This window comes from Petromyzon marinus, chromosome 11 (genome assembly GCF_048934315.1).
Source record: "Petromyzon marinus isolate PM22_M1 ecotype Great Lakes invasive population chromosome 11, UKy_Petmar_22M1.pri1.0, whole genome shotgun sequence".
In the NCBI taxonomy this organism is placed as follows: domain Eukaryota; kingdom Metazoa; phylum Chordata; class Hyperoartia; order Petromyzontiformes; family Petromyzontidae; genus Petromyzon; species Petromyzon marinus.
The window spans coordinates 11,029,132-11,056,715 of record NC_133677.1 but is presented as its reverse complement, the minus strand read 5'-3'; the positions used below and the strand labels follow the sequence as shown (position 1 = coordinate 11,056,715).

General features: G+C 44.0%; 1 protein-coding gene across 1 annotated transcript in view; it reads right to left on the bottom strand.

Annotated features, from left to right (window-relative positions):
* PEBP4 (phosphatidylethanolamine binding protein 4) overlaps nt 1-27,584 on the bottom strand; it is a 338,336-nt gene that overhangs the window by 60,603 nt on the left and 250,149 nt on the right. Inside the window, exon 7 of the mRNA XM_076066370.1 lies at nt 15,359-15,475. Coding sequence (XP_075922485.1) covers nt 15,359-15,475 — 117 coding nt within the window. The remainder of the gene's footprint in view (nt 1-15,358; nt 15,476-27,584) is intronic.

The following is a 27,584-nucleotide window of genomic DNA, read 5'->3' as shown; positions in this document are numbered from 1 at the left end:
CTCAGCCCATCATCCCTTAGAGGTCAGTAAAAGTAAGCACCACCCGGAGAGGCTGGGCCAGTCGATGGAAAGTCAACCAGTGCTCTGTTGTCCAAAGAAGGAACAGGTCTCCGCCGTAGGACTGTTCAAACCCCACCATTGGCTCAGGACAGCCAAATGATTGCCCATCAGTTATTTGAGTGGGGGAAGAGTAACCTTTTCTGCTTATGGTCAGCACACTGAATGTAGAGATAAATGTCTCCCGAGCTAGTGATAAACTTTGCCAGGAGCTCAATTTCCACTGACTTGACCTAGGGGTAGTCCATTCTGTGACAAATGCCAATTGTCACTAATGTGAACAGCCAGAAATCGAACTCTGGGGTCTCGGAGATTGTATCACAGTCAATAACCACCAAGCCACAGCGCAAAACGATCCTCTGTTGAGCAGCATGCACCGTCAGTGCAAGCGTTGTTAGCGGACATCTGCTAAGGCCGGCGTGACACGTGAGACAATTATTCGACCTGTACCATTTCCGCCCTCCTCTGTCTCACCGGTGTCTACGCTGCCAATGCTGCGTCGGTGAGCAATTTTAGACCGATTAAACCGTGGGACAGGCACACTTCGGCAGCGGACACCAATTGCCACTGGGAGCGTGCACGGCCCACGAATTGAACCCGACACGCTGGGCTCGTTATCTTGGCAACCGGGGGACCTTCGCTCTGCCATCTACTATTACCCATAGTAGTTATGCCAACACCACAGACAGGGTCACCTCTGCCTTGCGTGCGTGCGTGCCCCCCTTCATGGTCTGTCACTACAGCGGCTGAGCATGTCAGAGTGGCCCCCGGTTGCTACCTGCTGGCAACCACGTTAGCTACAGCTCACCATGTCGGACGGCAGCGTTAGTTAAAGCAGCGACCCTGAGCAAACTGTGTGCACAGAGCGTGCGTGCGCTGTCCCAAGGGGAACCCGATTTCCTGCCCGCGAGAGACCAGTGAATTCCAACAGCTGCCGCACAGGTCGATCCTTGGCCATTACAATTTAATTAGGAAAGTAAATGGGGTTTCCCTGTAATTGGGATTCCCTTCCGCGTGGGAATCGGTGACGGGAGATTGCAGTCGCAGCGCTCGGCTAATTTGAGGGCCATTTCGGAAGTTATTTTCATGGTGCGGATGCCATAAAATTGCCGAGCTGAATTAATGACACAGCGCTCACTTTAAAGAGGCCTCGCATTTTATAACCGCCAACCGTGGCTCAATTTATTTCAGTGTAATTCAGTTCTCTCAAATCGCTACATTTCTACGTGTGAAACACATCGGCCTGTTATTATGACTGTTCGACATTCTGTGTTGTTTTCAGTAATTGCATGGTAGGATTCCTACGTGATATCGACATGCTCTAACCTCATAAATATTATTCAGGGAATAATAATTGATACGTTGTTCTATTATTTATGCGTAATTGCTTTGTGAGTTTTTTAAATATTCTAACCGTTATTTAAAGATGGCAAACACATTTGACTGTGTGGCATTTTGGAAGGGCATTCAATTGACAAGCACGAGTTTGACAATTCAAATCATAGCCAGGAGTTGACCGAGCCCATGATCATCTCTCCAGGGTTGAGACATTTATAAATGCTACGCAGTAATTCAACAGTAGTTGTCCTTGAAAGAGATCAGTCCCCATTGTACACATACATAATTCCCACCACTCACTGACGGTGTGCAATGGAGATTTCATCTTTGTCATGTGAGCACGGAAAAACTAAAACTTATATATTTCTTATGCTGGTAGCTATAACTTGCCATGAAGGCACCAGGTTACTAGAGTTTTTCAGCGTTACAATACTTTCCCTCCCTGGTAATATCATACAGCAATATCGAAGCATGCCAGCTGCACTAAAACCAACATTAAAGGTCCCTTGACTTCATTTGCAAGAGTGCACTTTCATTTCAGACAGCGTGGCCCAGTGCCACGGCACAAATCTCAGGTAAAAAAAAAGTTGTTGCCAAATTATGAAAAATAATAATGGTCTTTTCCTTGTAAGCTTTATGGAGCAAGAATGCCTCATGCTGGGCTGTGAGATTTAACCACAAGGCAAACTACACCAAGGCAATAATAATTGGTGCAGTGACAAATGAATAATGCATTACGTGCCACTTGCCAATGCCAAATACAGAGAATTGTCCTGAAAATCTAAGTAAATAAACTGGTTCTTCATGAGCACTTTACAGAGTTAAATTTAAATGGCCTGTATGCGAAGATAGGACAATACAACTCATTCCCTAAACTAGCACAATGCAATGTACCCTGAATCTCTGGCTATATAGCAACTCTTAGAGCGCTCAACCTTTTATCGGAAGGGTGGGAGGTAAAATCCTGGTTGAGAGACAGCTCCAATCCATAATCTTTCTGCGGTTGACAGAGTGAGTGCCAGTGTGTGCAAAGTCAACAGTTGCCATTTTATGAAGGGACCCGCAAACCCATTGGAAATCAGCACTCATCCATTGCTCCTTTGAGATCGAAGACTCTTCCATTGCAACCCCACGAGTTCATCATCATCATCAGCCACGATTTATCCACTGCTGGCGCAGGGCCTCCTCAAGCCATCGCCATTTATTACGATCCTGCAGGGAACACACTCTAGAAGATTTCCACTGAGGAGAGCCCTCCTCTTGGTGTCGTCTGGGACTACTGTTGTTGTTGTTGTCTTGGTGTCGTCTGGGACTGTTGTTGTTGGTGTTGTCTTGGTGTCGTCTGGGACTGTTGTTGTTGGTGTTGTCTTGGTGTCGTCTGGGACTGTTGTTGTTGTTGCCTTGGCGTGGTCTGGGACTGTTGTTGTTGTTGTTGTCTTGGTGTCGTCTGGGACTGTTGTTGTTGTTGTTGTCTTTGTGTGGTCTGGGACTGTTGTTGTTGTTGTCTTGGCGTGGTCTGGGACTGTTGTTGTTGTTGTCTTGGTGTCGTCTGGGACTGTTGTTGGTGTTGTCTTGGTGTCGTCTGGGACTGTTGTTGTTGTTGTCTTGGTGTCGTCTGGGACTGTTGTTGTTGTTGTCTTGGTGTCGTCTGGGACTGTTGTTGTTGTTGTCTTTGTGTCGTCTGGGACTGTTGTTGTTGTTGTTGTCTTTGTGTGGTCTGGGACTGTTGTTGTTGTTGTCTTGGCGTGGTCTGACTGTTGTTGGTGTTGTTGTCTTGGCATGGCCTGGGACTGTTGTTGTTGTCTTGGTGTGGTCTGGGACTGTTGTTGTTGTCTTGGCATGGCCTGGGACTGTTGTTGTTGTTGTTGTCTTGGTGTGGTCTGGGACTGTTGTTGTTTATACTGGATGAATCTGATGATCTATAAAGCTCTTGTTCACAGATGTTCAGTCAGGGTGGGTCAGAAAGTCACAAAAACAAACAATACAAAAACCGATAGGAATGCAAATTATAGGAAATTTAACCAAATCACAAAAAAATAGACAAAGTATATAAGTTAAAATTGCACAAGTTCACAAATTCCCAAACTTGGGCAAGGCAACAAAACAACAGCAATAACAGTCCCAGACCACACCAAGACAACAACGCACATACCCTCAATGATATTCTTGTTGTTTTTCTGCCTAGCCCAATCTTGCATTTGGTGTTGACAAATCGGCAGTAATATCTGTACTTGTGCAACTTGTACTTCTATACTTTATTCATTACAAAAATAAATGCACAAACAGAAATGCATTAATTTTTTTATCGACTTGATTACCTTTTCTCTATCTTGCTCTTATATAGTTTGTTGTGTTATTTACAGATGTAGCTTGCTGACTTGTCCTGACTGGACATATCCAAAAAAAGAGCTTCATAGCTCATATGATTCCTTTAGTCTAAATATAACGATTCTGATTCACATCTGTGATTTTTTTTTTTGTGTTCGGAAGTACAACCCGCAAACGCATCGGAGATCCGCACAGCACAAACATGAACATCTACGCCGCAGGACCATATATGCAAACATTCGTATGGAACTACCAGTGGTTGTCCAACGGAGAGACTGGTCCCCACCATAAGAGCATGACGTTTCCACCACTAACTCAAGGAAGAGATGAGCAGTGATCGCTTGCGATATGATCTTGCCTGCACCAATAAAGCAAAGACAGAGAAATGGTCTTTCGTGGTTTAATTCTGAATAGGAATAGACTGATTGTGACTCAGCCCTTCCACACAATTGCTTTAAAGACACTTGTAGCTCTGTGGTTAATTATAAATGTCTGCTGCTTGCAGATTGCAACACTTCAGCATACATTGGCACTGAGACCTGCCAGTGTTCTGCCTCATGGCAGGCATGGGGGTGTGCGTACACAGAGATTTCCTGATATGGTGATGAGTTTGATCACGTGACCAGGAAGTTACGATTTAAGATTATCTAAGCCATGCGGCAGGGTGTCAGCCATTTTACAGAGTACAAAATGGAGGCACAAATAGCATCTCAGTGAAGACAGGTGCATCTGTTCATTGTGGGACTTTAAGAAGCATTGTCTAATTTCGTTTATGTTCTTATAATACTGGGAATGTTGTTATGTTACGATTGCAGTTATAATGCTGTAAATGTCTTTATAATGCTGTTACATTATGATAAATATGAGGCCTAGTTAACAATGAAGCCTGCCACTTGCATTATTGGGAATGTTACTTGTAATTGTATAAGTCAAGCCAGACTTTACCCATGTAACTTTAATGCGATCTTGAGAGAAGTATCTAATTCACAGTTCAGTGTTATGTGCAGTGCTGTACATTTAGGCTGCAGTATGGTGATTACACAAAGTGACCTTATTTAACACAGTAGCTTATTCTCTTGTTGTATGGCTATTCAGTGCTAATGTAGGTGCCTGGTCCATCCAGGACCTATTGTTGAGTTTTATGTTATCTAAGACAATGTTATGATGCACCTTGTGTTCATTTTTTGTATCGATATTGCAAGTATTAACAGATGCTGTTTTTTGTGCTGTGTTTTTCCATCAGTTTTACCTCGTTCTATTCATTAAATACGTTTGGAGTCGGATGTTCACCCTGGCTCTGAAGGTTTATGGAATGCGAGGTTAACTACTCGGATAGTGGTGCAACGCAGCGCACAGTGAGGCCGAGAAAGCCAGACTACCAAGCAATATTGAAAACGGTCTTATTTTTTTTGCAACCGTAAAGCATTAAAAGCAAGAATCTGGGATGGGTGGCGCTGTGGTTTGAGCATGTGTAACATATATATATACGGGGTGACATTCGTGGTCAGCGATTGACGTAACCCTTCATCCTTCACCAGAGAGAACGTGGAATTTCAGGCTCGCAATTGTATCTCCGTGAAAACGATTGCTGAAACGTCCTGGCATACATTTGAGGTGCGAGTTTAATAAATTCAATAATTTCCACGTACAAGCCCTCAATTTATTTCGTAACTTGGCCACTACGACGGGAATGTGGGAATCTTTCTTCCATAAGCCTTAGGCAATGAACAGAGATGTGCACTGCCGCCACACTTTGCATGAATGACAAACACCCTAAACTTTTTCACTGAGCGCAAAACAAGTAAAAACAATGTTCTCTATGGCACGCAAAATGTCAAACGCTTCATATATTATTAAAGCAGAGGGAGAAAAAAGTCAGCGCAATGAAACCTAATTACCACCCCCGCTTTCAAGGATGCACAGGAAAGTTGCGAACAAGAGCTCACGACTTCGGAGCACTTTGCTTCCCGCGTCGTAACGAAGCGCACGAGGCACAAAAGCGCGGCCAACGATCTTTAACAAAGGCGGCTCCGGGCTTAATTTGCGCCCCCCCCCCCCCCGTGCTGACGCGCGGTCCCGATGACTGCGCCGTTTCGAGGGCGGCACTGCAAGCTGGGGCTTGCAGTGCCGGTGCTGTGCAAGGCGAATGGGGGGTCAAGGCTATGTGGACAATCCGTTGGGAGGGAGAAAAAAAAAAAACTTTCAGTAAAATATGCACGATCTTTAAAAGGTTTAATGAGGGTGCCAAACGCGTAAGCGCGCTGCCAAATTTTGCTCTGTACAGGCGCTGTGAGATGCCATTGCATTTAGGTGCTGCAGAAATTCAGATTGTTAATTTGCTCAAAGCAAGCAAGTGAATAAAACAAAGATAAAGACCCCCCCCCCCCACTATAGCCTGCGGAGACTGTTGGGGCAAGTGCTGTTAGCGAGCACCTATGAAGGCCGGCACAGCACAAGGGGAAGTGGCGGACCGGCACCATGCCGGACCATCTTTGTTCCTGGAGAGCTGACGTCTTACACAGCCGTGGGCACGGTTAATGAAAAGGACATTTTCCCACATTCCTATCACTGGGAAATTATCCACCACGCATTTAGATGAATCCGTATCGCACTGCGTTGCTTTGCTGAGCATATCAAAGAAGTGCTCTGCTAGCTCATGGACAAACTGCTGGGGCTGCGCATCCAACTAGACCCTAGCCCCCTCATATTGAGCCCTGCCGACTGCAACTTTGCCGAATGTTGAATGTGGTCCAATCACCGTGGAAAAGGTTTGCCCGTGAAACGTAAACAGCAGATTCTGGCTGATATAGACTTACGCATCCTCTACAATGGGAAGCAAGGGCTGGCAAAACTGGTTCATGAATCACCAATGCAGGGAACTGACCAGGTCAATTTGGAGGTGACCTGGGCTAGTTCAGATGCCACTTGCCACTGACGTGCTTATTCGGGGATGAAACCGAGATCACTGGGATCGTAGTGAAGGATACAAGCACTACACTGCCACTCCATACACATAGCACAGTCACATAATACTCTCTGCAAAGGGCGCACATTGATATACGTGCGCGCGTGCAGTTGTAGTCATTTGCCAGGCATCTGCCCGAGAGCCACGACAGGAGGTGAGCATCTTTGACCGTTACGAGACATTTTTGTCCTGCCGTGCGTAGAATCTGCCGAGTCTGACATTGTGTAAATGAAATGGCACATTCTGTTTGGATGCGAGCTGCTTTGATTGGTTCATGCTTACCACAGCAGTTCTGCGCTGCACGTTGTGAAAACACTAACAAGGCGGGTTCAAAGTTCAAACATGGAACCTGCTCCTAACAAGGGCACACATATGCCTTGACATGCGATCCTCAAGAGTAACGCAATGAAAGCCCCTCCAGGTGCAATGGAAATTAAAAAGGAACAAATTAGAGCGCTGAATACCCACATACATTTATTTACAACGAATACACAGCCTGGCCCGTCTTTGCTAACCTGTGCACGGTGATGTTGCTGTTTAGATGTATGAATCGTGGATACTTATTAAAAATGCCAACCAAGTTTTGACTGCTCAGCTTATTACCTGGGCATGTGGCACCACCGTTTAAGTGCTCACGGTGGGGAATTGACTTTGTACCACTCTGTGAAAAGTATTCCTCTGGAAAGTTGCCACTAGATTTTCTGTTATGCCGCAACCTTCCGGGAAGTCCAGCAATATGTGGAAAATGTACGTCTCCCCATGCGCCAGGATCTCAACAACGTCCCTTACCACCACCATCACGCTTGAAGTCGTGCAGCAAGCCCTCTTGGATCCACGCACTTAACCTCTGACAATGCGACTTCAACCCTGGTGATGATGCTTGGAAAGCCAAATGGAGTTCACAAGAAGTCACAAGCACCTAATGAAGACCCAACGATGCAGAAGGGTCCTGGTTTAGATCTTCCACAAAGCTTAAGGGCCATGACTCTAAACCACATCTAGGACACAAACCATGGCATCAGCAGATGCTGATCTTGATGCACTAATGGAAAATAAAACAAATCTCTGCTGTGCGGTGAATGTGGTTACCCAGAACAGACTATGGAACGTCAAGCGACTCAACACCCAATTCGCAAATACGGAGGAGGAGGCATCGTCACAGTGATGATTCACCACTCCGCCAATCCTAACGCAATCATTTGACTCGACCACCTCAATGTAGAATTACAGCTGTTGCTCTACAGCAACATCAGCCATGCGACGAAGAGAAGATTGCTCTGGGATTGTGGATTTTATACCACTGACCGAGGACCAACAATCGAGATGGGCAGTGTAAGGTGCTTGTTTGACAAACGTAGATTTTGACTTCTATTAAACTATTATTACATTAATACAATTGCAAATTAAACTCTTGCTGACCTTAGGTTTTATTTTCTCCCCCTAGTAAAACTATGTCACAATGGTTCATGCTGATACGAACACCTGCATCTCAAAACAAAAACCTTAACAACAATGCCCACCGATAGCCAGCGTGTGCCAACTGGCTGCCAGCGAAATCTAGATGGAACAACAATAAAATAATCGGCATTGAGAGCTTTTAGGGCCACGTAACATTGTCTATGTAATGCATTTTACAAAAAAAAACTGCTGGTTAAGGATACATGGTGTCATGCTGTGCTTGCAATTAAGTTTACCGCATGAATCAGAATATAAACTCATGAATAATAGAAACGATAATAATAGGGTTTTTCTCCTTTTTTCTGGCAACAAAATTGAAACCTTTTTACAAGGATTCATGTCTGCATTAACCACAATACCTGCAGTAAAAATGCAAACAATAAACATACTATGATAATATATGCATTGTCCTTGAAACTGATTGGTCCACACCAAGGGACGGCTTTCTTTTGAGCCTCGACCCAATTGGTGCTCGACCAGATGACGTCAAAAGGCGTCATCATCAAAAAGGGGAAAAACCCTATTATTATATTTTGGTACTGGCAAAACAGGTCTAATGAAATAGAAACGATTACAACACAATCAGTGTTTACAAGAAATCGTGAAGCTACTTTGAAGACAAACCGATGTATTTTGTCGCAAATGCAACAAATCACAGTTCAAAATTACATCTTACGCTCTTGACACCTGCATCACAATTTCTATGTGAGTTATATACCAATGTACCTCTGAAGCGAATGACATGAGCGAGATGGAACATACAATAAAATAGAATTTGGATTTATGCATGAGCGTGTAAATGTGATAGCGGGAACATTTCTTTTGAAAAGAGGCGGGCAGTCAGAGACAGAGGAAAAGAGGAAGGTTCCTGCAGCCGAGAAATGAACAGGGACAGGGAGTCAAGAGCACGGAATGGCTGGAGTTCCGGACAATAGGAGAAGTGGAGGAGAAGGAGGCACCTCCACACTGAGTGAAGGGTGACTGGGGGCTTTGACAGACACCCCTTGTATGTTGGAGCGGAGGGGCATGCGTGCAGGGGAGTCGAGTGAGATGGGTAGGCAAGAGGCGGAATCAGAATGTTTATTTAGACTGGAGGCATCCGCTGAGCTATACAGCTCTTATCTTAGAGATGTCCAGTAAGGGGGAAGAGTCAGAAAGCTGCAACAACAAACACTAAAAAAAGACAACATGAGTGCAAAGTATAGGAAAAGCTAAGTAAATCACATTTTTTTTAAAGAATAAACTATTTTTTATTTTACCAGATAAAGCTCACTGAGCTATTAGCTTCTTTTACATAAGCGACTTGGCCCATAATTATATCTCGATGAAGTGGTTTATAGTTTGATTTAAAGCTTTCGTGACTGCAGGGATTCATATTCTTGGTTCTTTCGGTAAAGTCACGTAGAAGGGAAACAATAAAATAAGAAAAATATAACAATATTGTTTTATATTTTGAACAATATTGTTTTATATTTTTATTATTTTATTGTTTCCCTTCTACGTGACTTTACCGAAAGAACCAAGAGTATGAAGTGGTTTATCACATGGACATTTATTGTAGCAGCCAAATATTCTAAATGCATGTTACTTAACGTGAGGGAAAAACTGGAGGACCCGGAAAAAAAACATATTTCACGGGGATATACAGCAGGCGTCGGGGTCAGGATCAAACCCACGACCTCCTCCATACCAGACGAGGGAGTTAACATCTCACCACCGGGATGTAAAGGTGCAGCCCCTGAAATTACTTACGCACGCCACTGCTGACAGAAGGGCCTCCACGCGGGTTATCTCGAGAGAGCCCCTGTAGAGTGTTGGTTTGCCTTCCTGGTTCACGCTAGCCACACGTCTGGGGTGAGAGGTGGGGTGGGTGTACCCACACTTTACCCCACCACACAAGAGTGCCCGGCCCGATCGACTATAACTGCGCAATACCCAATTATATACTGCTGGGTGGCAGAGACGTGCTGTGGGGGATTTAAGGCTCTTGGCGCCCGTTGCTTCCAGCTTCTGCGCCGGCACAATGACGGAGTCCAACCGGCCATCCCCGCATTGTAAGTTCAGCGGTGCTGCTAACCATCACACTGCTGGGGCAGCACCCCCGCGCAAACACTTGCTGAATATGACACCTGCCGAAGGATGAAGGAGCGGCATCCAAAAGATAGCAGACACGTGCCAAGAGCACCGAGCATCGGGGACGCCTGTCATTCCCAGCCCCATCCCCGGCGATTCGGCAGCTGTGCGTACGACAAGTTGCACCTTCGCTCGGCAAAAAAAAAAAAAAGATCGTTCCTCCGTCCCAGATTCACACGTCAAGCACTCGACCACAGACTCACACCACGGTAATACGAAGAAGAGTTGCCAGTGTCACTACGCCTCCCCCACCACCTCCACCGTAAACATTTCCACTCCTGCAAACGCACGGAAACCACGAGGGAGGCGAGCAGGAAAGTTCGCGCCGATCGTGTCCGTTTTACAGATACGAGGCTTCGCAGCACAGCAGTGTATGTGGCGAATCGTGGCGCAGGTTTTTTTTACCCATGGCCACCAAGGATCAGATTTGTAAATGCACTGCGCCGCGACCCCACCGTGCACACGCTTAATAAAACGACGGTAGCTGAAGCTGGGAATTCACACCAATGCGAAATGCAGATTGAGACTGCCTGGTACAATACGCTGGGTGAGTAATAACAGATCTACGTGTGTACTGACTGCAAGAGTTGAAAGGGAGAGCCGGGTAACACGATCTAATAGAGCAAAAAAACACAAACAGCAATGCAAAATCCACCAGCAGCAAAACTGGTCCAAACATTGCATTAAAACATCAAGAATGAATCAATATTCACATTAGAGGGAAATGTTAACGAGAAATATAATATAAACAAAACACAATCTAAACGAGGAATTCACGTTAAGATTGTTCCAGAAATAATTTGGATAATCATAGAACACCACTCGCCATTACATGTAAACGAGATTCTATGCTGTTCCAGGTTCGTAAAATGTGAACGAAGCAACATTCTCAAAACCTACCATGAACTCTCACCACCTCATTTTGCCATTTTGTAGCGCATTTTACATTGTGATGGTTTGTAAACGATATAACCATACAAGATACGCTTGACGGTAACTTATTTGTAAATGCCAACACGTAAATACTGACCCATGTGTGTCCCTCCGTATTGAAAGTGGAACATTAACTCCTTAATGTATACTACCTAATAATACGACCCTAAACACAATACAGAGACAGCAGGAGGATGTGCAACTATTATACATTCACACTCAAACAAGTCAAGGCCAGTTAATGCTTAAATGAGTATTAAGATGATACTCATATCCTGTTTACATTTTTGTGCCAGTGGTTAAAATTCCACATTCCTATGATGGGGACAAGTACATCCATGGGGCAAACCTTATTGACTACCTCTCAAAGTGATACTTTATTGACCAACCCCATGGAGTGATGATTGGTTGAGTCGAAGTCCACGACCAGGATTTGAGGTGATGAGAATCTGTATTGGCGGCATGGCTGGGTGTGAGTATGGCTGTGGTGCTGCGGTGGTGCGGTGGTTAATTCGCTCCGCTACAGACCTGAGTTCAATTCCCACTCACGGCCAATACAAGTGACAATTTTCTGTGCCTCCCCGAGGTCAACTCTAAAAAACCATTACCTGGTGCAGGGTGTAAACATCTCCTTTGGGGAGATAATGGCAGCTGGGCGTGGTGCTGGCAACCCACCCCTTTATGTACCTTGCTGGCATTCATAGGTGCTCGCTAATAGCACTTGCCCCAACAGTATGTTAAAGGCTATAAGGGGAATCTTTGTCTTTGTGTGATGCTGCAGTCATGCGTGAGTTCCTTCGGAAAGCCGAAGACGTGGTTTTATTTTTTGCTGGCCTCTCGGGAGGGGTTTCCCTGGCTCGGTGTGGACTAAAGAAGCACTTCCATGCGTGGGTGCTGCTGTGAAGTGCTCTTGGTTGCAAAACGCGCGTTATTAGTATAACCAACTAAAAGCATTAAGATAATAGAATTCGGCATAGCATATGTGTGTTCTACGTGCGTGTATGTGTGCATGTTCATAGATATGTACTTCATTCATTCAGCGGGTGCATAATCGTCGAGCCATGCGGTTGCAATCTTCGACGGCAGTGTTGTACTTTACAACCTCCCCATTAGTGTGGGCTTAAGTACTTTAAAATTACACCTGGCCAGGTGGAACTATGGTTAGAGCATGTGACTCACAATCACAAGGTTGAGAGTTACACTTCAATGTGGACATCAAATCCAAAGCCATCCCCCCCCCCCCACCCCTGTTTATAAAACAACTGATTGACTTTACTCTGTGGCAACCGATTTAAGACGACGAGTCTCCTTTGCAAGGGTGACCTGGGTCAATGTGTGACAATGGGTGGCGGCAGTGTTGGCCATGCACTTGGACTGTAATTCAGCACTGTGGAGGCAGCGAGAGTTGATGAATCACCAACAAATGTTGTAAAACTCCCTTCCCGTGGGCGTTGAGATGTCATACCCAGGAGAAGGCAGTGAGGCAAGTGGTCTAACCTACATCTGTGTCCATCTGTATGGGGATCGAGCGTTGCCACCTCACATGCGTGGGTTTCCTGCCACTTGAATAATAAACACCCGGTGATTGACAGAAAATATTTTAAAATATACACCAAATACAGGACCCATCAGAAAAGAACAGTCCTTGTGGCCTCCATGGGTAAGTAAAGTAATTACGATCATTATTACATAAGAAGAGCAGTTTTAGACCTAAACATAGCTTTGAGATCTACAAGAGGCTCAGTCGCACATCAGTAATAGAATAAGATCATCAAAGTGAGCACAGAGAAACGGGTTGTGCCAAAACAAGTCACGGTAAACAAAGACACAGATCGCATCACTACCAGCAATTACGAACATTATGCTTTCAAAAACTAAATTGCAAAAATACGATCAAGTGAAGTAGCAAGGCGATAATACATAAATTGCACTCAAACTTTCCAAGAAGAGCATCCAATTTGTCATAAAATGCCAATTGAGAGGGAATGGACTTTAACTGTGGGTTTGATGGCAGATTATTCCAGGTACGGACAGTGTACATTGTATTTATTGAACTCAGTTAAGTTGAACGACACTAGATTTTTTGTTAATAAACACAGACAATGAATATCTCTCCAGCAGGGCAGTGGAGGTAGTCTGACTTCGACTTGGGAACAGTTTATGAATGGAGTGACCCCTGTTAAGAATGAAGCAAGGGGCAGAGTTAATAATATGATCTAAGTTATTATAATATGATCTAAGTGATTATAATATGATCTAAGTTATTCGGGGCAATGCTGTGAGCAGAGTGTAATTTGCGGCACCATGGTGGCGGGATGTTAACTATCTTGCCGGATACACAGGAGGTCGTGGGTTCTATCCCGACTCTGACGCTTATATATTTAAAGTATCCATGTTCTCCTCGTGGTCACGTGGATTTTTCTCCGGTTCTTACAGTTTTCCCCTCCACGTTTAGGAACATGCGTTTAGAGTATTTGGCTGCTACTATAAATTGCCACGTGATAAACCACTTCGTTGAGCTAACACTTGTGGGCAGGTCGCTTCTGAAAAAGAGTCATATAGCTCAGTGGCCATTACTTGGTAAAATAAACTTAGTAGTTTATAGTTGTTTTGCTATTTTCAGTTTCAACAATAACAAGTAGAGAAGAGCAAAGAATGAGGGTACACGGAGCCCCCTAGGAAACAAGAGGCAAAGCAAGAATAACGAAAGGGGGATCAAGGGAATACGCTCAAATATCAAAGAGAAAGGAAAGAGTGACGGCATGAATGCCGAGATGGAATAAGAGGGTCAAATCAGGAGCAAGTCGACACAAGGGGATCAAATATTCCGCTCAACGATACCGCGATCCCTCCGACCGAGAGAAAAGATTCACAAACAAATCATTGCCATCTGGTACTGGTGAAAGGGAGGATGCTACGAGCTGAGTGGATTATTGAAGAACAATTTCTAAGCAAAAAATAGAAACCGAACTCACTCGAATTAAAAATGTATTTGTGGCATTTTGAGTGTGCATATTTTGAAATTCAAATGGTAATTAATCCACTTGCCCAGAATCTCTTTAAGAGTTTAAATTTGCAATGTGCTAAAATAAAAAAATAAAAGTTGTCTCATGAAATTACGCCACGGTTGGGAATTGAAAATAACCTGTGCCCTAAAAAAAATGCATTACATTTTTCCAAAATTCAAGGGGAGTTTGAGAGAGATAAGATCACATTGAATGTTACCGTAACCTATGTCTGATCTTGCTTGTACATTATCAGCCGAATAGGCAGGTGTGTGGATAATAATAACGTTATCAAAGAAGTACATTTCTGAGTGGGTTAACTTTGAACCGAGATCACGAATGTGAACGAGAATAGGTGCAGGCCTAGAATCGAACCTTATGGGACTGCTTTTGAGATAGTGGAGAAATCTGAATTAAGTTTTCTCTCAAAATATTTTTCCATTGCTTTATGCTATTAATATAGCGCTCAAATTCAACCAAGGGGCCTAATATGGTATTTTAATCTTGACATTAGGATTGTATCCTTAAACAGTCAAACAACTTTTCAAAGTCAATAAAAACGGCCAAGCAGATTTGTTTATTTAATCTAGAATGCCATACAGTTATGGTGGCTATTGTTATTATACCGCATATTTGATCCTGCATGATATCCTATGTGCGATAAGAATTCACATTTATGGTGAAAATTGCCATTTTTGTTTGGATTTTTACACCACTTAATTTCAATTAGACTTTGGCTCTAGAGGTTTGATGGACACGAAATTAACTAAACCATCATATATTTTACCAGGTAAGGCCCACTAAGATATAAAGCTCTCCCTCAGAAGCGACCTGGCCACAAATGGTAGCTCAACAAAATGGTTTATCACGTGAACATTTATAGTAGCAGCCAAATACTATAAATGCATGTTTCTAAACGTGAAGCGAAGAACCGGAGGACCTGGAAGAAAAATCCACGCGACCACGGGGAGAACATGCAAACCCCAAATATACACGCGTCAGGGATGGGATCAAACCCACGACTTCCTGCATATCAGGCGAGGCAGAAAACATCTCGCCACCGTGGTTCAGCCACACCACATTCAGAGTGACACATGGGAAGGGAGGGCAGACACGATCCCTCAGACACGCGCGCTCTGACCTCTGGAGGCTTTCTCGGAGGGCGTCAGGCTGATCGTCTGATCCACGGGTTCGTTGAAAATGAAGATCATGTAGCGATGGAACCCACTGCCCGATGGAGGCGACGGTGGGTTGTAATCTGAAAGTTCAAAAGGCGATAACCACGCATTATTAGTATCATGCAACAACCGAGACAGAAGCCTGCAGGTTCAAATACCAATTAGTGGTCGACTAATCCCCTCATCCTTCTGAAGTCAATGAAATGAGTACAACTTTGTGTGAAACCAAGAGTTGTCAGCAATGTTATACTCGCACCTGCCGTAGCAATTTACAAAGTCCACTCCTCGCTTACGGTTGCCAACAGTGGCCCAACGGATGGTGAAGGTCACAGTTTTACTTTGTTGCCTTTTATACTGCTGGTGAATGGTGGCTTTTGTCTGAGCACTGAGCCAGCACCACTGAGATCCTGATTCCAATTCTAGGTTTCAGCCGACCCATAATTAAATGAAATTCTCTATCGTAGAACGTTTAGTCTCTAAAGTGTAGAGAGTTGATAGTCTGGCCTGGTCACAAACGAGTGTACGTGCGATCAGGTAAAATTGAGGTATTTCATAATACAGCTCTGAGGACTAAGATTTACAGATGCTCTGCACACAGTGAATAATTATTTACAGAAACACAATGGTTGAGTTACGTTAGTAAGATCCGTTGCCATAGGATAGGGTAGCCTACACACACACAAAACCACTCGAAAATGTAATTTTCAGACATTGGTTACTAGGCTGAGGCCATCAATTTCACAATAGTTAAGAAACTGACTTGTATCATCATGTTAAATCCTGGGGTTTTAATCCACAATCACGGCATTGATGGCTCAGCGCTCTAATGTTAGCATACAGCATTTGACCCGCTACAAATCAATCCCCTCAGAGCATTTCCCAGCCTAAGAAAATGTCACACGTTCCAGAGGTCTAAGGAATAGACAGAGGCATACAGTACATTTAAATGGTTCGTTGAAATGCATTGTTTTTTCCTCTCCAAATCAATGTCTATAATTAGTTTAAAAAGCAGCTCTAGATTCTTTACAACTTTTGCAGGTGTAAATACACTGACACATTCAGCCACAGAAGTCTGAATTCAAAGTCAATTATGTTTTTTATTGTGCTTTTTTGTATAAATGCAACATTAAGATTAAGTTAAAGTGAAACATCTGCTCCTAAATTCAAAGCGATTTAAATTCATTAGTGAGTAAATGTTTCGCATTTGTTAAACCGCTAATAACCTATCAAACCTTCGCAAATATTTATGCAATATAGTAATGGCAAAGGCACATTGAAATTGCCTTTTGAGGAGTTCATGTGGGAGTTATATGGGTGAACGTAAAACAAATTTTCTCAAACGATGTTTTATTCCCAACGTAGCAGCACAATTAATCAAGTGTTCATCTGGTGAGCACCCATTAACAGCAGAGCATGAATGCGTGCCACTCTTAAAATATTCCACATCGCACCTCGTGCACAGCATGGGCACAAAACAGGTCATGTTAATTAATCCTCTATTCGCATTTGTTACCTGAATTGTGGCGCAAAGCCATACTTTGAAAAATGAAGCCATTACGAAAAGTGTAACTTTCTATAATTTCCCATTTCTTTCCAACTTTGACAACTTTTCAAATTGACTTGTGGGCTAGCGAGCTGAATTCAATTCATCCAAGTCATTAAGCATGCTGGATGGATCTGACTCAGCCCTGCTTGCTTTCCTCAAAAGGGACCGGACTTTAACTCTTGCAATCTCAATACTTAAAGAAAATCTAGCTGAGTGGCATTGTTGGCTAATGTGCTCGGCTCACAATAAGGTCACGCGTTAGAGTCCTGGTCGCATGTTGGAATCTGCCCATCATCCATCAATTGTTACAATGGGTACCACTTCATGGGAAATCAACAATGGTTATTCTATGGAAACGAGCTCCTGTCATCGGAATGTTGAAATTTCACGATTGGCTCATGGCCAGAAAGATCAATTCCACCCAATGCTCCTGTAAGTAAGAAGACAACGAATTTTAACTTTCACATGATTGTTATATTGTGGAATGTATTTGTTATTGCTAAATATGTGATTGTTCTAACGAATTATTTACATTTATTTTACCATATATCTCAAAGGGATCCCGATTTTATCCTACAATGTTGGCCCAGCTACTGTTGTTAGTGAGCATCTATTAACATCAAAAGGTAGTTGTGTCAAGCTTACCCATATAAAGGAATAATTTGTAATCAATAGCGGTCCTCTCTGGGAGTGGCTGTCTCCCACCAAGAGAATGTGGAATTTCCACTGCCACCTCAGGGTCATCAATAGAGATGGGTGCTATCACTATGTTCATTTCAGAATGGAGATACATTTCCTTGGCTTTTAATTATTATTATCACTCTCATATCCTAATACCATTGCTAAACGAATAAAAAACCAGTGTGTTTAGAAATGAAGCACGTAAACAGACCAGTCTCAGTTCAATATCACTTATAAAAAGTTGATGTTTGAGAGCAAAATGAATTTTTTTTACAAAACGAATTCCTGACGCTCTGCAGTAAACAATCGCATTACTCTGTGGCCTCTGTAATGAATAATTGACATCTCCAAAGGAACAACAGAAGGGCATTGCGGCAGCCCTGGTTTGCATCCCTCTATAGGATGCACTGCGTGGCACGGGATAATTAACTAAAACTATTAAAAAAATGTATTTTCCAGGAAAAGCCCACTATGCTAAATACAGTGAGGGAAAAAAGTATTTGATCCCCTGCTGATTTTGTACGTTTGCCCACTGACAAAGAAATGATCTGTCTATAATTTTAATGGTAGGTTTATTTGAACAGTGAGACAGAATAACAACAAGAAAATCCGGAAAAACGCATGTCAAAATTTTTATAAATTGATTTGCATTTTAATGAGGGGAATAAGTATTTGACCCCCTCTCAATCAGAAAGATTTCTGGCTCCCAGGTGTCTTTTATACAGGTAACGAGCTAAGATTAGGAGCACACTCTTAAAGGGAGTGCTCCTAATCTCAGCTTGTTACCTGTATAAAATACACCTGTCCACAGAAGCAATCAATCAGATTCCAAACTCTCCACCATGGCCAAGACCAAAGAGCTCTCCAAGGATGTCAGGGACAAGATTGTAGACCTACACAAGGCTGGAATGGGCTACAAGACCATTGCCAAGCATCTTGGTGAGAACGTGACAACAGTTGGTGCGGTTATTCGCAAATGGAAGAAACACAAAAGAACTGTCAATCTCCCTCGGCCTGGGGCTCCATGCAAGATCTCACCTCGTGGAGTTGCAATGATAATGCGAACGGTGAGGAATCAGCCCAGAACTACACGGGGGGATCTTGTCAATGATCTCAAGGCAGCTGGGACCATAGTCACCAATAAAACAATTGGTAACACACTACGCCGTGAAGGACTGAAATCCTGCAGCGCCCGCAAGGTCCCCCTGCTCAAGAAAGCACATATACATGCCCGTCTGATGTTGCGATTGAACATCTGAATGATTCAGAAGACAACTGGGTGAAAGTGTTATGGTCAGAAGAGGCCAAAATGGAGCTCTTTGGCATCAACTCAACTCGCCGTGTTTGGAGGAAGAATGCTGCCTATGACCCCAAGAATACCATCCCCACGTCAAACATGGAGGTGGAAACATGCTTTGGGGGTGTTTTTCTGCTAAGGGGACAGGACAACTTCACCGCATCAAAGGGACGATGGACGGGGCAATGTACCATCAAATCTTGCGTGAGAACCTCCTTCCCTCAGCCAGGACATTGAAAATGGGTCGTGGATGGGTATTCCAGCATGACAATGACCCAAAACACATGGCCAAGGCAACAAAAGAGTGGCTCAAGAAGAAGTACATTAAGGTCCTGGAGTGGCCTAGCCAGTCTCCAGACCTTAATCCCATAGAAAATCTGTGGAGGGAGCTGAAGGTTCGAGTTGCCAAACGTCAGCCTCGAAACCTTAATGACTTGGAGAAGATCTGCAAAGAGGAGTGGGACAAAATCCCTCCTGAGATGTGTGCAAACCTGGTGGCCAACTACAAGAAACGTCTGACCTCTGTGATTGCCAACAAGGGTTTTGCCACCAAGTACTAAGTCATGTTTTGCAGAGGGGTCAAATACTTATTTCCCTCATTAAAATGCAAATCAATTTATAACATTTTTGACATGCGTTTTTCTGGATTTGTTGTTATTCTGTCTCTCACTGTTCAAATAAACCTACCATTAAAATTATAGACTGATAATTTCTTTGTCGGTGGGCAAACGTACAAAATCAGCAGGGGATCAAATACTTTTGTCCCTCACTGTAGCTCTTTTCAGAAGTGATCGGGCCGCAAATAATAGCTCAACGAAGTGGCTTATTACGTGGAAATGTATAGCAGCTAAAGGCTCCAAACGCACGATTCTAAATGTGGAGGGGTAAGAACAGGAGGACCTTGATAAAAAGCCTCGCGATCACAGGGAGAACATGCAAACTCCAAATATACAGCAGCAGGCGTCAGTGGCGGGATTGATCCCATGACCTCCTGTACACCAGGCGAGGTAGTTAACATCTCACCACAACGGCACCCTAATGGTGTGGCTGCCATCCTAACATTGCTCCCTTGGTTGACTAGGTCTTGAATAGGTATCTGGCCCAGCGTGTGTAAAACACCAGCACTGGGTAGAAAAAAGGTTGCCAAGCGTAGTTGGTGCTGGCTACACCCCGCTCCCTCGCCAGCCGTGATGACCTCCATGGGTGCTATTAGCCAACTGCTCTTGCCCCAACTACTTGTTACCACTGACGAAGCCAGTGGGGGGGGGGGGGGGGGGGTGGCACGTGCCCCCCCAATGATCCGAACTAAATCCCTAATTTCGATCGGATCAAATTTCGATTTAAAGCTTTCGTGACTGCAATGATTCATCTTCTTTGGTTCTTTCGGTAAAGTCACGTAGAATGATTGTGTTATTTATTGTGTTATTTTATTTTATCAATTTATTATTTTATTCTCATTCTACGTGACTTTACCGAAAGAACCAAAGAAGATTCGATCGGATCATTGGGGTTTATTAGTAATAAATCGGCATTTTGTGACCGCCACTGCCACTGTGTAGCATATTATTACATGCCAGGGACTCTATGAGATGATAGGACAATAGTCCATAATTGGCAATAAGTAACGGCAAAGCAGTTAGAAGTGACTGACAGAATTGTGCGCAGTTGCGTCTACAGAGTACACGACTTCCCTGAAGGCATCAACACCTTCAGCGAGCGCGATGCCGATCACACAACGCGGTTCGAATTCGACCCTCGATCGATGGCTGCACTATCGCCGCACACGCGTAGAATAAAAAGCAAGGGGCAAGTCCTTACTTACTAACAATTCCTTACTTACTAACAAGTCCTTACTTACTAACAACTCCTCTATCATTTTTCATTGCTGGAGGGGTTGCCCCCACTACCTGAAAATCCTGGCTCCGCCATTACCTGTTACAGGCTAAAAAGGGGGAGGTTTGTCTTTTGTGTGAGTGAGAGGAGTTTGCATTCTCTCCCCTTGCACTACATGGATTTCCTCCGGGTTCTCCAGTTTTCTCACATCGCTATGAAGCCTCAACAGACTGTTGGGGTAAGTGCTATTAGTGTAACCGGCTCGCCCAATCCCTCTCCTCCCGGTGATTGTAACAAGGGGCCAGACCGATTAATAAAGACAACAACGATAGACGATAAGAGGTTTTTTTGGGTTAGATCGCGTAAACGTGTCGTCAAACCCGCCACCACCCGACACATCCGTATTTGTAAGGTTTGTCACGTAAACAGAACATGCAAATTCGTTGCCAGATACACATGTGTTAAACAATAGAGTTCGGAGGCAATGAGTATCCGGATACTCGGCGTTGTGTTCTTCCCTCCTCTTGAGGATCGAGTGACTTCACCAACGAGAGACACCGGAGGGTCGTGGAACGGCAACTCTCTATCACCAAGTGTTCTTCTGAGGAGCATTCGTGCATCTTGTAACAGCGTCCATCCCAATCTGAACAGATGCCCCCTGTCCTGAACAGATTACTCGGCTGGTGGGCGTGGCCTACTGCGCAGTCACGTGAGTCTATGGGTCCAATCCATGGTCATCATTAACTCCATTGATAATTATAACTATTATAAATTAATTGTACGGCGTGATTCATTGCATTCATTAAGCCCATACCGGCCACATTAGCGAGCACCTATGAAGGAGGCCATCAACCACACGCACGACCGCCTTTGTCTCCCTAGTGGCGATGTTTTAGATACTGCAAGCAGGTACTCATATAAGGCTGAGTCGACCTAGGGGACGCCCAGGACCGGTGCAGGCCGTGAGCGGGAATCGAACTTGGGCCACCGAGTTCGTCGCGCAAAGGAGCGCTGACCGCTACACTACCGCTCCCCACACAACCACACACGCACACACACAATGTAAAACTACATCCCTAATGGTGAAAAAAAATAAAATCAGCTGGAATTTACTCAATGATGATGACACATGCAGCAGCAGCAATTCACCCCTGCTGCAACACATTTGACAGGACCCTACTGAAAAAAAAGTGTCTTGAGACTCAGTGAGACCTTAATGGGTAAACAAGCACAATCATAATCATAGCTGGTACTCCCAACGGCGAAAGCGTTCGACCAATCATAGTCTAGAACCAGCACTTTAAGCACCTCCGTTTAGCACGGTTGGCTATGTACGGCGCGAAAGAAGTTCAACATACACACTTACATGCGTTGAGAATCAGTGTGAAGGTGAAAAAGTTGCGCATGAGATGCAAGATTAATCTTGTCTCACGTAGCCTGCTTCACAGCGGGCATTAAAAGACCCCGTGACGGCACTCAATTGCATCGCAAATTAGTCACTTGGGATTACAAGCAGCAAGATTTGGCCCCCTTCTGTGAAGTCACCGCAGACTTCGCCTGTGAAACAACCACAGGCGCCTTCGTGAGAGCCTTGCCATATGAGAATGGCGTCAATGCCAGCGTACTGTGCAGTAGAATCCCTCTTAAGGGGCACCCCTGTTAATGATTAATCGCTTAACGACGGGCCTCCATAGAGCCCAATGTGTAGTGTATGGTGTAGTGCATAGTGTAGTTTATAGTGGTGTAGTTTATAGTAGTGTAGTGTATAGTATTTCTACCTACGTGACTTTACCGAAAGAACCAAAGAGTAGTGTATAGTAGTGTAGTACATAGCAGTGTAGTACGTAGTAGTGTATAGTGTAGTGTATAGTGGTGTAGTTTATAGTAGTGTAGTGTATAGTAGTGTAGTGTATAGTAGTGTAGTGTATAGCAGTGTAGTACGTAGTAGTGTAGTGTATAGTGTAGTGTATAGTGGTGTAGTTAATAGTAGCGTAATGTATAGTAGTGTAGTGTATAGTAGTGTAGTACATAGTGTAGTGTATAGTGTAGTGTATAGTGGTGTAGTTAATAGTAGCGTAGTGTATAGTAGTGTAGTACATAGTGTAGTGTATACGACCACCCCTGTTAACGACTAATTGCCGAACGACGGGCCTCCATGAAGCCCAACGTGTTCGCTTACCGACCATTCCGCTGTTAACGACAGTCTGGCCAGGCCTCGGCCAATCAGCGACGCCCATTCATGAGCGTTGGGGCATTGTTAACATTCAGTGCCTGGTGCACTTTGAAGTGGAAACATCTCTTTTTAATTCTTGATGTACTTTATATCCTATACTCGCTTAACGACCAAATCACTTAACGGCCGGTTTCGTGGAACCAATTACCGTCGTTAAGAGGGGCGCTACTGTACTAAATTAGTATTAAAAAAAATTAAAGGTGCTGCCAGCACATATGCACACTTAGGGATCGTCCATAAATGACGTCACACGATTTTGGACGATTTTTGCCCCCCCCCCCCCCCCATCGTCACACGGCGTCACGAAAAAGTCAGATTCCCCCTCAAATATGACGTCACAAAGCTCTGCCCCTCCCAAAAAAAAATAAAACATGCTTCAAATCGCTTTAAACTATTGTCATTGTCGTGCGTGTTTAATGTGGCGCTGAACTCTGATGTTGTAGGAGAAAACATTTATTAAAAAAAGTATATTTAATTAAGTAGAACGTGTTATCTATATTTAAAGATGCGCATGTTGATGTGACGTCACATTTCTTAAACCCCTACCCCCCCTCGTCACACATCGTCACAAATGTCTGACCCCCCCCAACCCCCCTAGGTGCGTGACGTCATTTATGGACGGCCCCTTAACGTCACGTGGGAGAGTCACCTTGTTCTTGCAAGTCTATTCTCCCCTGTTCTACCTATCTATCGTCTTTCAGCATCTGTACCTGTGTGATATCCGGGTGGACATGAGCAGCGGAAGATTTGTAAATTTCTCAAAAATGTTCATATAACCTCAATGGGAATGGGACTCAAGAGCTTCTGGGCTGAATTTTCAATGTGCTCACATCTAAATGACAGAGTATTTTCTGAGACATGAGAAAAATGGCTTTTTGAGCCAAACATCTGGCGTATGGTGATAATTATTTTACACTAAACTACATGTGTGCATGGTTGTCGAAAATAGAGATCCCCTGTTTAATGTTTCAGACTGTAGGAGAAGGTGCAGTGAAACCACACTGCCTTAGCATCACAATGTCTTGTGTTGAATTCCCAGCCCTGGATAATATCAACAACACATGGCATCTTATAATCTGTCCTGGGTCAAATTCAAATCAGCTCATCCTTAAATGAATATCTGATGCAGTTTGAGAACATCAGCATTGGGAAGACAAAGGTGACCAGGTATGGTCAAGCCACATCACACTTTTGTGTATATACTTAATATTTATCTATTTCATGTATTTATTTTTCATTATTTGCTTTCCTTCTCTATACTTTGAATTATTAAAATTGTTTGTATTGTTTGTTGTGGATTTGCTCCCCAACACACCGGTGTGCTGTACTAGTGCCGAAATGGCATGCTCTGTTTACGTGACAAACCTTACGAATTGGCTGTGTCGGGTGGTGGAAGGTTTAACGACACATTTATATGTACGCGATCTAACCCAAAAACCTCTATTATGGAGCGTTTGCGATGTTCGCCATGAGGCACACTCCTGGGGCTGGCCACTGGCTCAGCCACCAAACCTCAACACGTGAACGTTGTAAATATTAACGTTGTTGATCAAGTCTCTACCGTACAAAAAATGTAAATTGGCCATTTATTGTCTGCTTTTTGTGTGTGTAAATACAACATCAATACGAAAAAATATGCTTCACAATTAAAAAGAAATTACGAAATAAACAAATGCACAACAATAACATGTATAATGAAACTGGCGCATAATGCATGTTCCTGGAAACTCAACGGGAAACTTTTGTTCAACTCCAATTGTCATTTAATTGTCTTGCAGAATGAAATAGGAATTGTCGTGCTTTGTTTAATAGCTTTAAAGAAACCGGACTGGTTTACTTAAAGATTGGATTTAGCAGCAATGACATTTCTTCAGGAGGTAGTACAGCTTTCAATGGAGTGGATCTTTGAGCGTTGTCTCCTTGCTTGTGTGATGTTTGCTTGAGGGAAGTCTGGTTTCCTTCTTTGTACAAAAAACCCTCACAAAGGAATTAACCACAAATTACAATCAAAACTCTCCTGGAAATAAGCCTTAAGAGCCATGCCACATGATGAGGGTGACGGAAAGTAGTAGAAGGCTGAGATGCATTTGTGGAGTCAGCAGAAAAGATTGTGCTACAATCGAAGAAGTCAGATAACCATAATTGGAATATTTATTTACGCTGGTGGAATCCGATGCGCTCTATCGCTTTTTTTTCACAGATGTCCACTGGTTTACAGATCTCCAGTGGAGAGTAGGCAGCATCGAAAGAGGAGACATTGAGCGAGAATCGACGAAGATCGTTCGGACATGCGACCAGAAGGTCGGACGGCTTTGCTGGGAAGAAAGATCAGATCATAAAAATGGAGGGAAAGTAAAAGAGGGACGAGGCCAAAGGAGACAGGGTGAGAAGTTGGACCTCCAATTAGCACGGTTGGCTACGTACGGCGCGAAAGAAGTGCAGCGTACACACACACACACGTTGTGGACGAGGATGTGATGGCATTCGGCGTGACCATGAAGAGGGCGATGAATCGAAGACTAGATCTGGAGTTTCCTGACTGCAGGATTCCATACTCTTTGGTTCTTTCGGTAAAGTCACGTCGTAGGTATAAAATACAAGCAGCTCTTTTGCCCACTACAGAAATTTGTTTCTTGCTGTGGCTGTTCCACCTGATGACGGACGCTTGTGTTACTTCCGAAACGTCGTAAATTAATTTATTTTATTTTATACCTACGTGACTTTACCAAAAAATAACCAAAGAGCATGAACCGAAGACTGTTTTAGAGATTTTCCAAAATCGGATCGCACAGAGTGGGACAAGCGCTCGCAACGAAATCAGAGTTGGGCTACATCTCCATGACGAATGGGAAGTGAGCCTGTGTGGTTTTCCAAACCAGGAAAGTTGGGCACGGGTTTTATTCTCGCAGGAGGCTGACCGAGCTACGGTGGCACTAACCAAGTCACATGGCTCTCTGAGTCAAGGCTGCGTGATAGTGCTCCGCCATACTTTCACTCAGACCACCCTCAGGAAACTGCTGTGACGTCATGGGGAAAACGCAGCAGACGGATGCGGGCATGGGAACTCTTGCTTAGATCCACTTCTGTGCCACGTTTTTTTGTATTATAACAAAAACATTTACTACGGAAAAATATATAACAAATAATGGCTATCGTCTTGGGATCATGTACGCTATTCCGAGCATGTGGCCTGCCTTGGGTCTGCAGAAGGAAGAGTGGCCATTGGGAGCTGAGTGGTAGGGGCCGAGCTGACGGAGCCATATGACTCTGAAAGTTTTCTTCAGAATCAGAATATTTATTTACACTGGAGGAATCCGATGAACTAGACGGCTCTTTTTTCACAGATTTCAAGTAGGGGCGGGTCACAACGTTACAACAACAGTACAACAACGCGACAGGGGTGCATGATATAGGAAAGGTGAACAAATCACTTAAAAATATATACAAATAAAACTAAACTATGTTTTTTTTCTCTCTTACCAGGTAAAGGCCACTGAGCTATTAGCTTCTTCTTCAGAAGCGACCTGGCCACAAATGATAGCTCAACGAAGTGGCTTATCGTGTAGACATTGAAAGCAGCAAAATAATGGGCCAGCACGGCACTGGTCAATTCTCCATTGGCCGTGTAAACGCAGCATTGGTGGAGCCTCTCACAAGGAAGTGAATTCGTCTACCCGCTTAACGAGCAATAAGATGTCATGCATCTCTATTAACAGCCCTAAGCCTGTAATTCGACAGTCCCTTGATCGAATAACGACTGTGGACTTCCCACAAAATGGTTTTATATTTCATTGACCCGAGGGAGATGATGGGCTGAGTCAACCCAAGACTGGGTTTTGATATTGTTGGCCACCAGGCCAGGAAAATGATACCAGCTATAGTGTTAATCATATTAATCACCTGCGTATCTGGCTGCTGTGTTGATGAAGGTCATGAAATAGACAATGGTCCTCAGACGTGGAGCAATATGCATTTCTAAGTGTGTGTTTATATGTGGAGCCAAATTCAATGTCTCTATCGATTGGAAAGCATTTGACTCACAGTGTGGTGTCACAAACCTGTGGCCAAAACTCATAAATCAGGTGTGGCTGGGATCATGCTGGGATGATCCCGTGGCGCTACCGTGGGCGCCACGGTGGCGACGATGTTAACTGCTTCGCCTGGTATGCAGGAGATCGTGGGTTCAATCCCGACCCTGACGTCTGTATATTTGGAGTTTGCATGTTTTCCCCGTGGTCACGTAGATTTTTTTTCCGGGTCCTCCGGTTTTTCCCTCCACATTTACAAATATGCGTTTAGAGTATTTCGCTGCTAGAAATTTCCACGTGATAAGCCACTTCGCTGAGCTACCATTTGTGGCCAGGTCGCTTCTGAAAAAGAGCTATACAGCTCAGTGGGTCTTACCTGGTAAAGTGAAAAAAAATATGCGTAAACCAGTCACATGACCTGACTTACGCACACGCTAGCAGTAGATTAAGTAGCATCATGATCACTCTGCACTCGCTTTTGAGTGTCGTCCCCCTCGTGCATGTGGGGTATTCTGTGGGTCTTCTGGGCTTACATGCCACATGGAGAACGCTCCTTTAAGGAATTGGCCAA